Source organism: Theropithecus gelada, chromosome 7b (genome assembly GCF_003255815.1).
Source record: "Theropithecus gelada isolate Dixy chromosome 7b, Tgel_1.0, whole genome shotgun sequence".
NCBI classification, from domain to species: domain Eukaryota; kingdom Metazoa; phylum Chordata; class Mammalia; order Primates; family Cercopithecidae; genus Theropithecus; species Theropithecus gelada.
In genome coordinates, this window is record NC_037675.1 from 106,155,267 (window position 1) to 106,173,147 (window position 17,881).

The window sequence follows — 17,881 nt, forward strand, 5'->3', positions numbered from 1 at the left end:
CACTCACCCACATTCCTCCCCACATGCCCTACATGCACACTCACGCCACAGGTACAGTCACCCTCACACGCACTCACTCACAGCCTCCCATGCACACTCACAATCAAGCCTTCACATGCACGACAGTCACACCCTCTCACATGCAGTCACACCCTCACATGTAGTCACACCCTCACATACACTCACAGTCACACCCTCACATGCAGTCACACCCTCACACGCACAACAGTCACACCCTCACATACACTCACAGTCACACCCTAACATGCAAACTCAGTCACACCGTCACATACACTGTCACACACCCTCACATGCACACTCATGCACACTCACACCCTCCCATGCACACTCAGTCACACCTTCCCATGTACAGTCACACCTACACTGTCACACCCACACATGCAGTCACACGCGCACATGCACACTCACAGTCACATCCTCTCATGCACTCACATACACAATCACACCCTCCCATGCACAAAGGCACTCATAGAATCACATCCCCCATACACACCCACACACAGACCCCTGCCATGGCTCCTGGCCCAATCCTCTGTGTGGTAAGTGTGCCCCCCAAATCCCCAACCAGATGATGCCCCTGACTCTGTGGAGCCCAGATTACCACCTCCGTGCCCCTCAGCCAAGCACAGACAGGACCCACACACAGTGAGGCGAACTCACAGGCCTCAGAAGCCTCCCTGAGCCCGGCCACGGGGTGTCCCAGGCCTATGGCACCCACCCAGGAGGGGGACTCAGCCGGGGAGGGGCCAACCTGGGGTCAGAGGCTGGAAGGTGCCGTGAGCTCCTCCCCACACGTAGCCTCTGCCTGGATGGCAGAATTCATGCAGAATTCGTTCAGGGCTGAGTGACGTCTGGCCACCCCTGGGCCAGCTGGCATGGAGACAGCATCTGGCCAGGGTTGGGGGAGACCAGCTGGACGCCCTCCACCCAGGCTGGCCAGTCAGGTCCTACTGGGACAGCCATGGGGCCCTGTGCGAGGCCTGGAGGTGCCCCCCACCCCCCGCCCCACACCCATAGTCTCTCTGCACCATCCTCATCAGGGAGCCAGCACCCACCCAGTCCACTGCTAGGCTCACGAGTGGGCACTGGGGCGCTCACCTCACTATGCTCGAGGGGACACACGCAGGGCTGCATGTGGCCAGGGCCCAGGCAGAGCCCCCCAGCTGCTTCCCCAGGCAGGCCCATGCCCCCAAGCGCAGCCAGGAGGTCAGGGGCCAGCTCCCCTGCCCGCGCGGTGCCTAAATGACGGCGCTCTTCTCCTCTTGGAAGGAGGTGCGTGGGGACGGCCGGGCCAGCAGCAGCTCCTTCTCGTGGATCAGGCTGTCCAGCAGGTCCTCCTGACGGTAGTTGTGGTACACCTTCAGGAAGGCCAGCGTGGTGATGGCCAGCCAGGCCAGCCATGAGGCCCAGAGGCCAAACTGCACAGAGGGCAGGGGCAGGGTCAGAGGCCGTTGGGGGTCCGCTGTCAGCGCACCCCCCTCCCACCAGCTCCCAGGCTCTGCTCTGCAGGGAAAGGAGGGGACTCAGAGGAAGGAGGAGGCTGAGGACATGGGGCAGGGCCGGATCCTGAAGACCCTGCCCAAGATCAATCTTCTGAGTTCTTTCCTGCAGCCAGCATCGTTTTCCAGCACCTGCGCCCCTCCCGGAACCCACTCTGGAGCACAAGCCCTGGGCACTCAGACCCACCCCGACTCCAGGCCAGCCAGAGGCCCTGGGGAGGGGCAGTGGCCAGCGGCGAGCGTGTTCTCCTGCAGCAGCTCGGGCCTGTGGGCTCTAAGGAGGGCGGGTAAACAGCGGAGGCTCCTTCAACCACCAGAATAAATTGACCTTTAGCCACTGTTTCCAAACAGTTGAAGGAGAAACAATTTAATCAGAACCAGGCCTGAGCCACATTAAGCTGATTCTCATTTGAGCGTATTTGTCATCAGACTGCACTCACAACCTTAATCCAATTGGCACAAATTAGGCCTGAGGCCTCTTCCACTCACTAAATTTGCATGGAAGTGTCTTTGACAGATCCAGTTCATCACGGCAAAGAACACTCAGGCCCACCTATGGCAGCCCCTTGGAGGGTTCTGACCAGGAGAAGCGTCCTCAGCCAGCCACAGCCAGCAAGAGCCTTCAGAGGCCAGTCTGGGGTCCGGAAGTGGATCTGAAGCCGGTGGGCCCTGATCAGTGCTGGCAGGAGCCAGGTGTCTGGTCTCAGCCAACCCCACCCGGCACCCCTCCTCTGTGTCACCTCCCTCTGGGGCACACCTGCAGACTTCAAGGAGCAAACCCAATTCCAGGGTTCCCCCTTCGGCCCTCACAGACCACTGATGTGTCCCCACAGGTCTGCATTTCAGCAAATAGGGTCCCTCAGAGTGGGGTCTACCATGGTCCCCCACCGAGTCTCCTAGGGGGTGGGGGACGCAGCTTATACAAGGGTAGGGTGGCAAATCTTCTGAATTCCCAAGTGGGATCCCCTGCATCCTTCCTTGGACTCCGTGTCAGCGTCCCCCTGGCTAGGGGACGTCCCTGGACTCCGTGTCAGCGTCCCCCTGGCTAGGGGACGTCCCTTGGACTCCGTGTCAGCGTCCCGCTGGCTAGGGGACGTCCTTGGACTCCGTGTCAGCGTCCCCCCGGCTAGGGGACGTCCCTAAGCCTCCAGCACTGACCTGAACAGGCTCACCTCATGCTGGCACCAAAGTCCAAGGCCCTCGTCCCTGCACTGGACCCCCAGGATCTGATGTCTGGTTTCGTTTCTGACACCACCTCCTCCAACACTTCTCACTCCAGACTCCAGGGCCTTGCCACTTCCTGATCCTAACTCACTGTGGCCATCTCCTCCCCAAACCCACCTACAAAAGCCCAGCCCTCCCCCACCTGCAGGAAGCCTTCCGGAGTGCTCCCACTGCCTGGTCCCGTTGCCAACCACCTTATCTGCACAGGAGCCTGCCTCCTCCTCTGGATAGGGGGAGAGCTCAGTGAGTGTCCAGCCGTAAATGCCCCCCTCCCAGCATTCCCAGCATTGCAAGCCTCCCCTCCTGCCCAGAGCCCCTACCTGGGCAATTGCAAACTGATCGTAGAAGGCGGAGTTGTCCACACCCAGCTCCAAGTCGATGTCCTGAAGCTCTTCACAGCTAAAACAGGAGGACGTAGGGTGGAAGGTGACCACCAGGACAGCCAGTGCAGGACATGGCTGAGCCACTGGCCAGAGAGGCACGAACTTTGCCCTACAATGGTTGGGGGGCAGCAGGGAGTCTCCGAGGACACCACGGGCGATCGGCCTCGAGGCCTCCTCCATGGAGCAGTACAGCCTTCGGGAAAGGAAACCTCCAGGCCCCTCCCCATCCTGGCCCTGGACGGCCGGAAGACACCAGCTCAGCCTCTGCTCTCCCGGACCCTCTAACCCCATCCCCCACACTCTGAGGGTCATGGAGTCTCAGAGGCCAGGCCCCTCCCCATCCTGGCCCTGGATGGCTGGAAGACACCAGCTCAGCCTCTGCTCTCCCGGACCCTCTGCCCCTATGCTCCACACTCTGAGGGTCACAGGGTCTCAGAGGCAGGAGATGCAGACCTGCCTCAGCCATACAGAGATGGAGGTGGCGTCCCCACCAACGCTGCCCAGAGGCTCTGCCCCCATCACGGAGGCATCTGTGGAGGCAGTGGGCATCAGAGGGCCCGGGAGTGAGCCAGGCCTGGGCTCCCGGTGTCCTGCACCCCCAACATAAAACATAAAGCCAGGACACATTGACAGCAGGGTGCCAGAGACAGGGAGCCCAGCAGCCCCCACAGCCCCTGGAGGGGCTGAAGGGCTGGAAACGGTGTCCGTGAGGCCAAGGAAACTTTGCCTGTATACCAGGGGTTGCCCACGCTCTCGGGAAACAGGTGGCCAGAGCCAGCAGGCGGAGCTGGGACAGTGCAGGATGGGGCACGGGGCACAGCTCAGCACAGGAGGCCCTGCAGGGCCACACGCCCAGGTGCTCACGCTTTCCTCTGGTTTGTGCCCCAGGTACCCCAGAGTGGAGGCACGGAACAGACAGGCAGGGAGCCCCTCGGCTCTGCTGCCATCTATTGCAGATGCTGCGGTTTCAGGTCTCGGTTTGCTTAAAGGAAGAATGTGGGAACTCTGGAGGGTTCCTGTCTTCCAGGGTTTTGGCCTGGGGCACTGGATGGTGCCCCTCAGGGCTGGGCATCCCACTGTTGGGGGCAGGCAGTCACCGTGCTCCACTCTGGGGCCCCCCACAAGCCAAATGATGCCCCTGCTAAGATCCCAGAGGGACCACCATGGCTCAAAGGCCTTCATCCCCAACCCGCCTGGGAGCTGACCCTCACCCTACCAGAAGCTTTCTCTGCTCCTGTTCTTCACCATACCTGTCCCCTCCACCATCTTCCAAATCCCACACCCTGGGGACCAAAGCCCTGAGCCTAATGCTCTCCCTGGGCTCTCGCATTCAGCCAGCACAGGACAGAAGCCCAAGGGTCTCCAGCTGTGTGGTCACATCGAGCTTCCCAGGACCTGGGGCTATGCTGCATGGCATCTGTCACGCAAGCCCTGGTGGCAAGGACAGGGCAGCCGGAGTCTCTGATCACCTGGAGTCACCCCCAGCCATATTCAGCCCTAGGGATGATCGCTCGTGTGTGACGTGTGATGCTCCCTGCTCCCAGAGCGGGAAGGTATCAATGTTGCGGGGCAGGTCTCAGGAGAGGGCCTGTCCAGCTATACACAGGCAGGGGCACAGTGGGACCAGGGACTGCAGACTCAGGATGGGCTTCACGAGGGAAGATCACCCGGAGCAGGGCAGGGTGTCAAGGGATTTTCAGGGGAGGTGGGCCGAGGCTGAGGCCGAGGCAGGTGGGGCAGGCGCACCTGTGGGCTACGGTGCCCTTCTCGGTGATGGTGTCGCACCACATGGTGAAGCCCACACTCACGATGGTGCTGGCAATGAAGACCAGGAAGACCACGAAGGCGCTGACCAGGAGGTTCAGGAAGGCGGAGAAGAAGGAGCTGCAGCCAGAGACAAGAGGGGCAGACTCACTGGACACCACCTCCCGGGAGACCCCCCACCAAGCTGCAGCCAGAGACAAGAGGGGCAGGCTCACTGGACGCCACCTCCCGGGAGACCCCCACCAAGCTGCAGCCAGAGACAGGAGGGGCAGACTCACTGGACACCACCACCCAGGAGACCCCCGCCCCAAGGCTGCAGCCAGAAACAGGAGGCCACCTCCCGGGCGACCCCTGCCAGCAGCACCTCCAGACCCTCAGGATTCCTGGGTTGGGCCCTGTGGGGCCTCGAGGGGTTGCTCCCCGTTCCTGCAGTCCCTTGGGCAGCTCCACGTGCCCGCCCTGGGCTGCAGGTCACACCTTCCCAAAGACCCAGGACCTGGAACTCTGGTCCCCATCATTTCATAAAAGAGGTGGAAATGAATGACACCCTTCCAAAGCCGCCCACACACAGTCACCAGCAGCTCTGGCCCAGGTGCTTGTGTCCCCCCAAATCCTTATGTTACAGTCCGCTGAGGGGTTAAAAGTGGGGTCTTTGGGAGGAGAGGAGGTCATGAGGGTGAAGCCTCATGAATGAAATGAGCGCCCTCCCAGAAGAAACCCCACCGAGCTCCCAGCAGATAAGGACACAGCAAGAGGAATGGGCCCTCAGCAGGCATCGAACCTGGATCCCAGCCTGGATCCCAGATCTCCAGGCTCCAGAAGTATGAGCAGTAAATGCCTGTTGTTTACAAGCCCCCAGCCTGTGGTGCTGAGAGCATCCATTCACCCGCAGGTCATCAGCGCGTGGCCTGGACCCCTGGTAGGACTTGTTTGATGGGCTGACTCTGGTTTATCCGTTTAAACTTAAAAGGCTGGGCTGTGATTGGGCCCATCTGACCAGGGCCAGAGCATGGGGAGCACAGGAGGCAGGGTCATGAGGAAGGAGCTCGCTTAGGGCTGGGCCACACTGCCCCAGGGGTCTGAGGCCTCTGCCAGGGCGCACACGGCCATGGCTTTCAGAGGAGGCTCATGTTTCCTCTTCTGAGGATACCAGGCACGTGGTCGGGACACCCACCCCACCAGGCCCTCCTGCCTGGCATGCAAACGTCCACCATCTCTGAATTGCTCCAACAAGATTCAAAGTCCTTCCAATGGGCCTGGCATGGGCTCAGCCTGGAATGCACACCGAGGCTCGTGGGGTAGGGATAGGGACTGTCCCTCCAGTGGGAGCCCCGAGGGTGACTTCCTCCCAGGCAGACATCAGCACGAGCAGCACGGCTGAGAGGGGGCTGCTCCCGCCTCTCACCTACAAGCAGGCTGGATGTTTGCCTGTGTGCTGTCAGCACTCTGGATCTAAGGTAGGTGACCCACGAAACGGCTTCACAGTGATCACTGAATAAACAAGGTCTCCCTGGAATCTCAGCCAAGAAAACATCAACGCCACTATCATCCGAACTCGGCAGCTGCTGATGAGGCAACGTGGAGGCCAGCGCGCTGCCTGTTCATTCATTCAGCAGGCACTTTCTGAGTACCCGCTTGCCCTGTGCTGGGCACAGAGGGCAGAGTGATACAAAAGACGAAGTCCTGGCCCCAGGAGGTGCCCCAGCCAACATGCTGAGGATAAGCCCAGGCCACAGCACCCAACTCAGAGCAGGTGGCACCAGGCTACTTTGTAACATCTGGTGCCTCCAAGGAACCCGTCCACTGGCTCCAGCCCCAGCCACACTGTTTTGGTGACCGCTGGGCTGACAGCAGAACCACCCCCCAGGAATGGGAGGGCTTGAGCCACCCCAAGGAGTCCCAGACAAGGGGAGAGGACACAGGGACACTCTTAAAGCCATGAGCTGTGATCCCAACAACCACACCAAAGAGGGCAGGACCAGCAGGACTCATACACTTATGCGTGGGGGGCGATCAAGCCTCTGCCCAGGCCTCACAGTCAAAGATGGCTGGAGGGTGGGTACCGTGTGCCAGTAGACAAGCCACAACCCCCATCGCAGCGCCATATCCAAAGCTCTCTGATGACAGAAAGAGCAGTGGCAAAAGTTTGCCAGGATGGGTGCGGGGTCATTCTCGGTCCCTCTCTGGCCCAGTGTGCTGTGAGTCTCAGAGCTGTCATACGTGGGACTGGCTCCATTAGCCCAGTCCAAGCCTGAATCACCGTGTACCAGTGTCTCCCGCCTGCTCTTCGCAGTGCGTCTCCTCCATTCTCTGTCTGGACGCTGAAAGGTACGGACCATGGCAATGACCCCGTGCCCTCTGGCTTCTGGCTGGGTTTGGGCAATGGGGTGGAAGGGTGGGAAAGCAAGGTGGGAACTTGCTACCAGGTCCCTCCACTGAAAGTCACTGCTGCTCTCCAGGTGACCCACCCGTCCAGGTCCCATTAGCCAGGGATGTGGACAGCACCACCTCCACTATAGTCACAGAGCGGGGCACAGTAAGCCCACTCCACCTCTGCAGCCTTGGACCAGCTGCTCCACCGCAGCCAAGGAGGAGGTGGTGGCGAGGCATGGCCAGGGTTAGCTCCACAGCCAGAGGCAAGGAAGCTGCTTGGCATCAAACCCGGCCCGCTGGATGGTGCTGGAGTGGGGGCAGAGGACAGTCCCTAGCCAGGCTCCCGCAGGGCACATCCGCCCCTCCACCCGCCGGACAGCCCTCCTGCGGTCCTCCCAGGGACCTGGTCTGGCAGGGGCACCCTCCAGCACCTGGCATTGCTAGACTTCCCTGACAGGCCATCCCAGAGACCTCCCTGGAGGGCCAGGCTGACCACAGTGCAGACAGTGAGGTCGGGCTAGGGCCTGTTACCCAGTGCCACATCCCAATCCCCCTCGGGAGGCTGGGGCAGCACCCTCCACATCTATAATATACTGAATTCTAGACAGGCACGTGCACGGCTTAAGCTTCCCTGAGTGGCCCGGCTCCCTAAGGGCAAGGTCTCCCTGAAAGACCCCAGTGCCTGCAAATACCTGGCCCAGCGCACCTGAGATACGGCAGAGGCTCTGGGCCCAGGCGACCCACTGTCCCCTTCCACCGCTGAGCATGGGCCACAACACAACCTTCAACAGACAGAAAAGCCAATTATCTGGAGACTTCAGACATCCAGCCACATCCCTATGAAATGGGCCCGATTTTGGAGTCTTCTCCCATGACCAGATCGAGGAGTTCCCCACGAGACAGGGAAGGGACCCCAGGCTGGGGCCGCTGCCGGCTGACAGCCTCGGTCTGCTCCTCTCATTCCTTTCTGCTCAGTTTCCAGGGATCCTGCCCAGGCTCTCCAGGTTGTTAAAGCATTGGATGTGTCCAGAGCCTCCCCAGATCCAGCTCCCCAGAGGTCACAGGGCCACCCAGCCCCTCCCTCACCATGGCCAGGCCAGGACAGTGGTCAGAAACAGGAGCCCGGCACACACAGGGTTAACCCTCTCTTCACTGCCGCTCAGGGTGCGCTGCCAGGATGTGCCATCTCCATGGTGACCACTGTCCTGGAAAGCCCAGCAATGTGAAGGCTCAGCCGGGCAGGCAGATGAGTTTAACACAGTGCCCCTCTGGCCTGCCAACCACAAACTGCTGCCAGCCCACGTCCTCAATGCTCCCTCTCAGCACAGCCGCCCCAGGCCCATGGCTGCCTCAGCAAACCCTTCTGCCCCGAAATGGCAAGCCCCCCTGAAGCACAGGCGCCATTCCATTCATTCATTCATTCAATCAGCAGCCAATAAGGCAGCATCAAGATGACACCGCTCTGCACAAGCTACCCCCCCCCCCACTCTAATCTTCACACTTCTGGGCACGAGCTCTCAGGGCCTGGACTCTGCACGAAAGACACCCCCGTAGGAAGAGGAAGCTGGCACCTCAGACACGGCCTCTGCTCCACAAGCTCTGGACCTGCCGTGTGACCCTCAAACAGACCTCAAACAGGCCCTGCGCTCGCACTGGCGGGAGGGCAGCTGGGTGGCCTCTGAGGGTGGAGTCCACTTTAGAGGATCAGAGTGTGTGCCGTCCTAACCAGGCCCAGCTCTCTAGCGGCCAGAGTCTGATGGGGTCAGCAGGCTCCTCCATGGGCTGGATGTCCAGTGGCCGTTGATGGCCCTGAGAGCCTTTTTCCACCACAGGAGCTCCCTATAAAGGCCTGTCTCAGCCCCTTGGCTGGTCCTGAGTCCCCTTTACCGACCTGGACTTGCTCGCCTAGTCTATGTAGCTGGAGCAACAATTGAGTTGGAATTGGCTGCCCTATCACTGGGCCCTGCAGACCCAATCTTCCCAGGGGTCCAGAACTTCCTGACATGGCAAGTCTGAAGGGTGGACCTGTTGGCCAGACAACTGAGTCTGCACAGGTATCAGGGCCAGGTGAGTGACCACAAGGCAGCAGGCCTCAGGACCCAGGCATCTTTCTGTCAGTCATTCAACAAACTTTATCTGGTGACTCCTACACACCATCCCCTGTGCTCAGCCCTAAGGACACAGAGATGAATAAGTGCATGCCTGCCTTGGTTTCACCCAGCCGTGGGTCCCCTAGGGTGGGAACCTGTGGCCTGAGATGGCTCTTGAGAGCGTTAACCTACGCCTACAACCAGAACTCAATGGAGGGCTGACACTTTGGACAGATGTCATCGCACAACCCATCTGCCAATGGACTGTGCGGTGCATGAGGTGGGGGACAGGTGGCCACATGACCACGTGACCTGAGCCACTAATTCCTGATGGCCAAGAAGGACACGGGCACCACATGTCCCTGGAAAAGAGCAGGCTGGGCAGAGGTCAGTGGTGGGAAGATTGGTGAACCCCTGAACTGAAGCAAAGGGGCTGAACCTGAAATGCTCCACCACAGGCCCCCTCCCTGAGAGCAGGAGTCGCCCGGGCCTGACCTCCAGTGGGGTCAAGGCCATGGTGAGCCTCCACAATGTAGACCCCCTCAACAACCCTAACCCTCACCCTAACCCCCACAGGCCCTGAGCACACCAGGTCATCTAAGGCTTCCTAAATCCCATACGGGCCGGTCAGCAGGGCTGCGGCAGAGGCCGCACAGTCGGCCTGCATCCCAGTCGGCTCCACCCCGTGGGAGGACGGAATGCCACAAAGAGTGCTGGAAAGGCCTGAAGACTCCCCAGGAACCTGTCTTCTGCCTTTGGAAGGAGATGGTGCCGGCAGTTTGCCAGGGCTGACAGACAGACACCTTCCGTGAGACAGCGAGAGGCAGAGCTGCTGTTATGGCGTCCCTGGGTCTGCTGCCCAGTGTGTGCAAAACAGACCATGCCCTGTGCGACCTGGACTCCTGTCTTGCAAGCTCTGGGGCTCTTTTCTCCCCTCTCCCCATCCCCCGCCTCTGGTGGAACCCCCTATGAAATCTCACATCACTCCAACCACATAGCTGGGTCCTATCTAGACAGCCACCACCTCTCAGCCTCAGTTGGACCACAGGCACCCTGATGGACACCCAGGAGGCAGGGAAGACGTGCATGAGCAATGAACCAACTGTGGCCCCACCTGGCCTGCACACTTCACCCTCAGCTTCCAAGACTAAAGGACCTCAAGCCTTGGGAAGCTGACCCTACTCTCTGGCTGTCCCACTCCCTCTTCACGCCATGTCTCATTCAGGGAGACTTCCACCTGCCTGCCCTGCACACACAGCCCAGACTGGGTAACTCTCGGGTTTGGCAACATGGGTGCAGATGATATCTCAAGCCTCTTCTTGGGACACCAGCCCTGGAGGGGGCTGAGGGGAGGAGGACGGCTGCAGATGGACAGGACACCACCCTGCGCCTGGCCTGACCCCACCTTGAGCAGGGCTCCAGTCACACAATTTGGGTCCATGGCCCCACAGTACCTGGGTCCTCCCAGGCTGACAGCCAGCTTGCTACTGACCCCCACCCAGAACCTTAGTGTCGTGGGTGGAATGGTGTCCCCCAAAAGTTATGCCCAAGTCCCACCCCTGGTACCCGTGATTGTGACTTTATTTGGAAACAGCATCTTTGCAGGTGTAATTAAGCTCTGGATTTCAGGATAAGATCTCCCTGAGTTTAGAGTGGGCCCTGAATCCAGTGACTGGTGTCCCTGTAAAAAGAGGGAGGACAGAGAAGCAGAGAGAAGACGCCCTGTGCAACAGAGGCAGCGGGTGGTGGGACAAGTGGGTTTAAGTCCAGTTGGTGGAACTGTGCTGCAGCAGCCCCAGGGCGCTCCCACCCACAGGCGCAGGGATTCTCACCCCCCCTGCAGATTTTACAGCCCCACTAGGCATAGCCCTGGCTCCCTCCCTTCTCCCTGGAGCCCCTCTTCTTCCCCTCTCTGGCCCCTCTCTCAGCCAAAACCAAGCGGTGGGCTCACAGGGGGTGGGCAACAGGAGGGCCTCCCCACTCCTGCCACCCGCCCCCCTCTGAGTCCTTCTCATCTCCCACCCGCGGGCAGGGAGTGAAAACCTACAACAAAGGATGGGGGTGGGGGCAGAGTTTGGGAGGGGCCTGGGTTTCATGAGTGCTCTCCCGGAACCTCTGCAGGATCTAGGGCTGCTCCTGGGCACAGCAGGCCTCCGCCAGGGGATTGGGAGGGCCCACAGAGGGCAGCCACATAGGGGGTGGGTGGGTGCACAGGGGGTGGGTGGGAGCACAGAGGGGGTGGGTGGGCGCACAGAGGGGGCGGGTGGGCGCACAGGGTGTGGGTGGAAGCACAGGAGGGTGGGTGGGAGCACAGAGGGGATGGGTGGGCACACAGAGGGGGCGGGTGGGCGCACAGGGTGTGGGTGGAAGCACAGGGGGGGGGGTGGGAGCACAGAGGGGGGGGGGGGGCGCACAGAGGGGGGGGTGGGCGCGCGCACAGGGGGGATGGGTGGGAGCACAGGGGGGACGGGTGGGTGCACGGTGGGGTGCGAGGGTTTACAGAGAGCACCTGCAGAGGGAGTGGGTGAGCCCGCAAAGGGCCCCTACAGAGGGAGTGCGTGGGCCCCCAGAGGGCCCCCAGGGCGCCACTGGCTAAGGGTACCACCGCACCCCAGGTGAACCAGGTTGTATAGGCTCCAGTATCCAGTATCCTGCCGCAGCAGGAAAGAGAAAGAGGAAAATGGAGGCCAGGATGAGGAAGGCCCTGAGCCCACAAGGCACAGCCCTCGCCCTGCCGTCTCTCTCCATGAACCAAGGCCTGAGCTCGAGGTGTGCCTGGGTGGCTCCCCTCCAGACAGCCGTCTGCCGTCCCTTGCCTGGGGCGATGGTGCCGGGTGGGGCTCCCCAGTACGCCTTGTCACTGGGACCTGGAGAGCCCAGCGCAAGCCCTAGACCGGGCTGGGAGCTGTCGCCGGTCCTGGCGAGTGTGGCCCGGCTGAGCCCGCCCAGGAAGGTCCAGGCCTGCTGGGTGATGACGGTGCAACATCTGCAACCCAAGTGGGCAGATGTCCGGAAGCGGGAGGTGATGCGCACTTGGGGAAGGGAGGCACTGGCCTTGTATGCAGGACCAGTGGTCGTCATGGTCCCTAGATGTGTGTGTAGACAAAGGGCGGTCTGCATGGAGGGGGTGAGGGCTGATTGTTGACATTTGCGGGCCTTGGAGCTACCGGAGAGATGGAGGGACTCGCGCGCCCCCCTGGGGAGGCGGGTCTGGGGGCGCTGTGGGCATGGAAGGGGCGCCGCGCCGGGAGCGGCCCCCACTTACCCCTCGTGTCCCTTGCAGAGGAAGAAGAGCGTGCGCCAGGCGTGCGCGGCGGCCAGCAGCAGAGACAGGAGGCTGGCGAGCAGGCTGAAGCGGCAGGCGGCCGGTGGGCCCCACTCCTGCACCGTGAAGCGCTCGCGCTCCTGCACCGTGAGGTTGGCGCTCAGCCACATGCCCTCGGTGAAGAGCAGGCAGCGGCCGCGGAAGTCGTGGCCGTTCTCGGACAGCGGGACCACCACCACGAAGCTGAACAGGAAGGCCAAGAAGTAGCAGGCGCACTGCGCGAAAAGGAAATTGTTGAGCGCCATGGCCGGCCCGGGCGAGAGCGGCGGCGGGGAGGCCGCGGGAGGCTGCGCCGGGCGGGGAGCCCGCGGGAGGCTGCGCAGTGGCGGCGCCGGCGGGTCCCGCGCGCCCCTCCCGGGACGCGTGCGCATCGGCCGAGCGCGGGAAGCGCCTGCGGTCAGCACCGCGGACAGCTCCTGGTGCTCGCGGGCTAGGAGCCCGGGGTCCAGAGGCTGGTCCCGGCCAAGCCGGAGAAGGGCGGCCTGCAGGAGATGCAGGAATTTTACCAGGTCGGCCTGGGGAGACCGACCCTGTGCCTCTAAAGACTGCGGGAGCCACCTGTACGGGCCTCACGCAGGCCGACTCTGGGTCCCCAGTTCCTCATCAGCTCGAAAGAAAGGAGGCCACGAGAGAGAGGGCGGGGCGGGGATGTTGGAGGACACCCCCAAGGTGCCCACAGTGAGGTGTAGGAGTGCGGTTTGCAGTCCAGGCTGAAGTGATTCCTTTGCGGGAGTCCTGGAATGCAACGTATGGGGGGAGGGGCCAGATCGTGGAGGAATCGGGGTCCGTGGGACTGGGACAGAGGTCATCCTCGAAGAGAAGGGGAGGGTGAGGCCGGGTGTGGGCAGGAGGGGGTGGACCGTGAGCTTCTGCAGCGCCAGCCCTCCGCGGGGATGTGTGTTACACTGCCTGGCACGGTCAGGACCCTGGAGCTGCATTTGTAAGATAAATAATGGGTGCCCCAAGCCCCTCATTAAGACATCTTTGCTGAGATGGAAACCGCTGATGCATTAACTAATAGAGTTAATGCCTTTTCTAGTTGCCTTTAAAACTAAGTCACCCTTAGTCCAATTCCCAGAGTGAGGAAGCCCTAACATTGCTCCTCCTGGTTTAAAGTTACATCAGCATTTTTGCTGCAAGCACTAAAAAATCTTTTTGTTTTATTGACTAAGTAATATATGCTCATTTCTTAAGTCAAGTAATAGAGATATGTATACAATAAAATAGAAAGCCTTCTCCTCATCCCACTCCCCTACCCCATCACACTACCAGGGGTGACCACTTTAATAGCCTGGCATCTATTTTTCTAGACATTTTGCTAAGCACATAAGCACACACACACACACAATTAACAAAAATGTTTCATACTATACATAGTTTTTGAAGGCTGATTCTTTTATTCAACAAAATGTCAAGGAGATTATTCCCTGCCTACACATACACCTATTTCGCTCTTTTTAATAACTGCATAACTCCATTATAATGATGATTCCACAATTTGCATAACTATTCCTCTTAAGGTGGATGTTTTGTGTCTCCAGTTTTTCCTGCCTCAAATGCTGTCAAGTGAACATCGTTGTACACATATGTTTGTGAGCTTGCACAGGCATTTTTATAAGAGAAATTCTTAGAAGAGGAATTGCTGGGTCATGGGGTATGCACATTTAAAATGTTGACAAAAATTGCCAAACTGGCTTTAAAAATGTTGTTCGGCCGGGCACAGTGGCTCAAGCCTGTAATCCCAGCACTTTGGGAGGCCGAGACGGGCGGATCACGAGGTCAGGAGATCAAGACCATCCTGGCTAACACAGTGAAACCCCCTCTCTACTAAAAAATACAAAAAACTAGCCGGGCGAGGTGGCGGGCGCCTGTAGTCCCAGCTACTCAGGAGGCTGAGGCAGGAGAATGGCGTGAACCTGGGAGGCAGAGCTTGCAGTGAGCTGAGATCCGGCCACTGCACTCCAGCCTGGGGGACAGAGCGAGACTCCGCCTCAAAAAAAAAAAAAAAAATGTTGTTCAAATTTACCCTCATGTCTGGGTTGTAGACCCCTCCCCGTCCACGGCTGAGAAACAGCAGTTGTATTCAAATCCTGCCAGTTTTCACAGAATGTGCTCGTTGCTGTGTAAACTTGGACTTGCTTTGGCATCATGAGGCTGAGCATATCTTCTTACGCTTGCTACCATTTGCAACTTCTTCTCTTCTGTGGATTGCATTTCACTTTGCAATCACTTTGAAATCGGGCCTTGAAGGCCAGCCATGAGGTCGGCAATGGTCACTCTTCTCTTGGAAATCCACTCAGGGTTCTCACCACTCTTGGAGTATCCCCAGGGAGCCCACTCAGGAAATTCACCCCCTCCCCTGACTTGAGCAGGCGTGGAAGTCCCATCCACTCATTATCCAGCAGTTTGACCAATTTGAACACATCTGGGGGTGTTACACTTCTAGGCTTTGGCCAACATGAAGGAGACCACGACAGTTGACAGGGAACCACCAGCACTGGAAACTGCAGACTAGGTTGGAAAGATGATTAAACATCTGCCATTTTCAAAAGTCAAAGGTGCGAGACTCTGGCATGTCTGTGATTAGTTCTATTTAACCTTCAAAAATCAAAGACTTCTCTTGTTTGTATTAGTCAGGATTCTCCAGAGACACAGAACCAGTAAGATGGAGAAAGAGAGAAAGAAAGAGATTTATTTTAACAAATTGGCTCATGTGATTTTGGAGACTGGTAAGTCTCAAATCTGCAGGGTGGGCCAGCAGGCTGGAGACCCAGGAAAAGTCGATGTTGTGGTTCAAAGCTGTGGCTGCAGAATTCCCTCTTACTGGTGGGGGAGGGGGATTGGGAGGTGGGGTCAGTCTTTGGTTCTATTCAGGCCTTCAACTGGTTGGATGGGGTCACTGCTATAGTTTGAATGTTTGTCTCTTCTGAAATTCATGTAGAAACTTAATCCCCAATGTAGCAGTGGGGCCTTTAGGAGGTGATTTGGTCCTGTCCTTATGAATAGATGAATCTTTTCATGGATTAATGGCCTAATGGATTCATGGGTTGTCCCAGGACTGGTACTGATGGCTTTATGAGAAGAGAAAGAGAGATGAGCTGGCACACTCAGCCTCCCCACCATGGATGATGCCCTGCCCCACCTTGGGACTCTGCAGGGAGTTTCCACCAGCAAGAAGGCCCTCACCAGATGCAGCACCTCGACCTTGGATTCCCCAGCCTCCAGAAACTGTGAGAAATAAACGTCTTTCCTTTATAGATCACCCAGTCTCTGGTATTCAGTTTTAGCAATAGAAAACCAACTAAGACACTCACCCACATTATGGAGGACAATCTGCTTTACTCAAAGTTCACCATTTAAATGTTAACGTTGTCCAAAACTACCCCCACAGAACCATCCAGAATAATGTTTGACCACATCCCTGGCACCTTGGCCCAGCCAAGTTAACACATAAAATTAATCATCTCTTTATTGAAGAAATTCCAATCTACAGAAAATGTGGAAAACTCCAAAATTCACTTTTAAAAGCCAACATTACATTAATACCAAAATCTTATCAAAACTGTGGCGGAAAGACATAGGAAATTTCATCTACAAATATGGATGCAGAACACTTTCAAATAAAATATTGGGACATTGAACACAACCCAATGTATTAAGAAAGTAAGAAAACAAGAATGGGTAGACTTTAGTCCACAAATGAGAGAATAGCTTTGCTTTAGGAAATCTATCAATGATATGCCACATCAACAAATGAAGGAGACAAACCCACCTTTTCGTATCAAGGAATGTAAAAAAAAAAAAAAAAAAAAAAAAAAAACCTCTATGTAAAATAAAACTACCTAAATGTGGTCAAGACTACCTTAAACCACATTATAAATCTGCACCCATTCAAATCAGGAACGACACAGGAATGCTCACTGTTGCAACTATTATTGACCATTTTGGGGGCAATTCTACCTAATGAACCAAGACAAGAAAATAAAATAAGCAGTATAACTATGGAAACAAAGAGGCAAAACTATCTTTACTGGCGGATAATATGATTCTACACCTAGGAATCTCAAGATACTCTATAAAAATATTAGAATTTGCAAGTTAATTTTGTTCTGAGTCTGAAATCTCGCTTAGGTCCAGAAATTGGGCCAAGTGTCTTGACGTCTCATGTCAGGCTGCCCTTGGGACGGTTCCCCTTCACATCCTATGATGGTGTCAAGTGCACCAGAGTAAGCAATGCCTCTGCCTTTCCTCCAGGGATGCCTAGTCCTGTTGTCCATCTCCTCCGCTTTCTGTTGGTCAGGACATGCTGGCTCCTTCTTTGACTTTGCTGCTCTTTGGGATACCTGAGCTCACCTTGCTCCCGACGATTAGGTGGCACCTCCTGGTCTGTCTTATCTGGGGATCCCACCAGCTGCATTGTTCTCGGGGCACCTAGTCCTGTGATGGAAGCTCCGACCATCATCCCACTGAGCTTCTCAGTGATTCTGCCCCCTCCCCAGTGCAACTTTCTTGCTCTGGTAAATGGAGACTCCTCTGCAGACACCCTGCAGCCACCCAGGAATGGGGCCTCTGTAGGTGCTGCAGCCTTTGTAGCACGGCCACTCGAGCGCGCCCCTGTCCCTGAGCTCTTACTCCCTCTCCCGCCATCTGTCCTGGCCATTCTATTCTACAGGGGTGAGCATCCACCTTCCAAGCTTCTTAGAGCCACTTAGCTGAGTTTTCTGTCACCACTGCAACAAATCGCCACCACGGCACAAATGGATTATCTGACAGTTCTGGGAGGCCAGAACATCCCAGGGTCAGAAGTCTAAAATCAAGGCATCTGCAGGGCTTTGTTCCCTCTGGAGTCTTCAGGGGAGAATCTGTTTCCTTGCCTTTTCAGTTTCTAGAGGTTTCTGCGTTCCTTGGCTACTGGCCTCCTTGCTCCATCTTCAAAGCAAGCAGCACCAGTCCAGCCCTTCTCATGCTCCACCCCTCTGGTTTCTGCAGCTAGAAGACTCTCTATGCTGACATTAGACCCATCTGGAAAATCCAGGATACCCCCCAACCTGACGTCCTCAACCTTAATCACAAGCACAGAGTCCCTATTTCCGTAAAAGGTAACATACTCATGGGTTGCAGGAATTGGGATTGGGATGTGGACATCTTCAGGGCATTACTCTGTCTGCCCCACTATCCTAGGAACAAGTTAGCCCTGCCTCC

The 17,881-nt window shown here is 57.6% G+C and overlaps 1 protein-coding gene across 1 annotated transcript; it reads right to left on the bottom strand.

The window, feature by feature from the left end:
* Positions 1-257: 257 nt before the first annotated feature.
* On the bottom strand, positions 258-13,175 carry TMEM179 (transmembrane protein 179). Its single transcript, XM_025392402.1, has 4 exons — positions 12,620-13,175; positions 4,874-5,011; positions 3,065-3,143; positions 258-1,439 (listed from the first exon to the last, which is right to left on the bottom strand). Exons 1-4 carry the CDS (start codon positions 13,048-13,050, stop codon positions 1,260-1,262), a joined length of 828 nt encoding a protein of 275 aa, XP_025248187.1. The 5' UTR covers positions 13,051-13,175; the 3' UTR covers positions 258-1,259.
* Between the last annotated feature and the right edge of the window lie 4,706 nt (positions 13,176-17,881).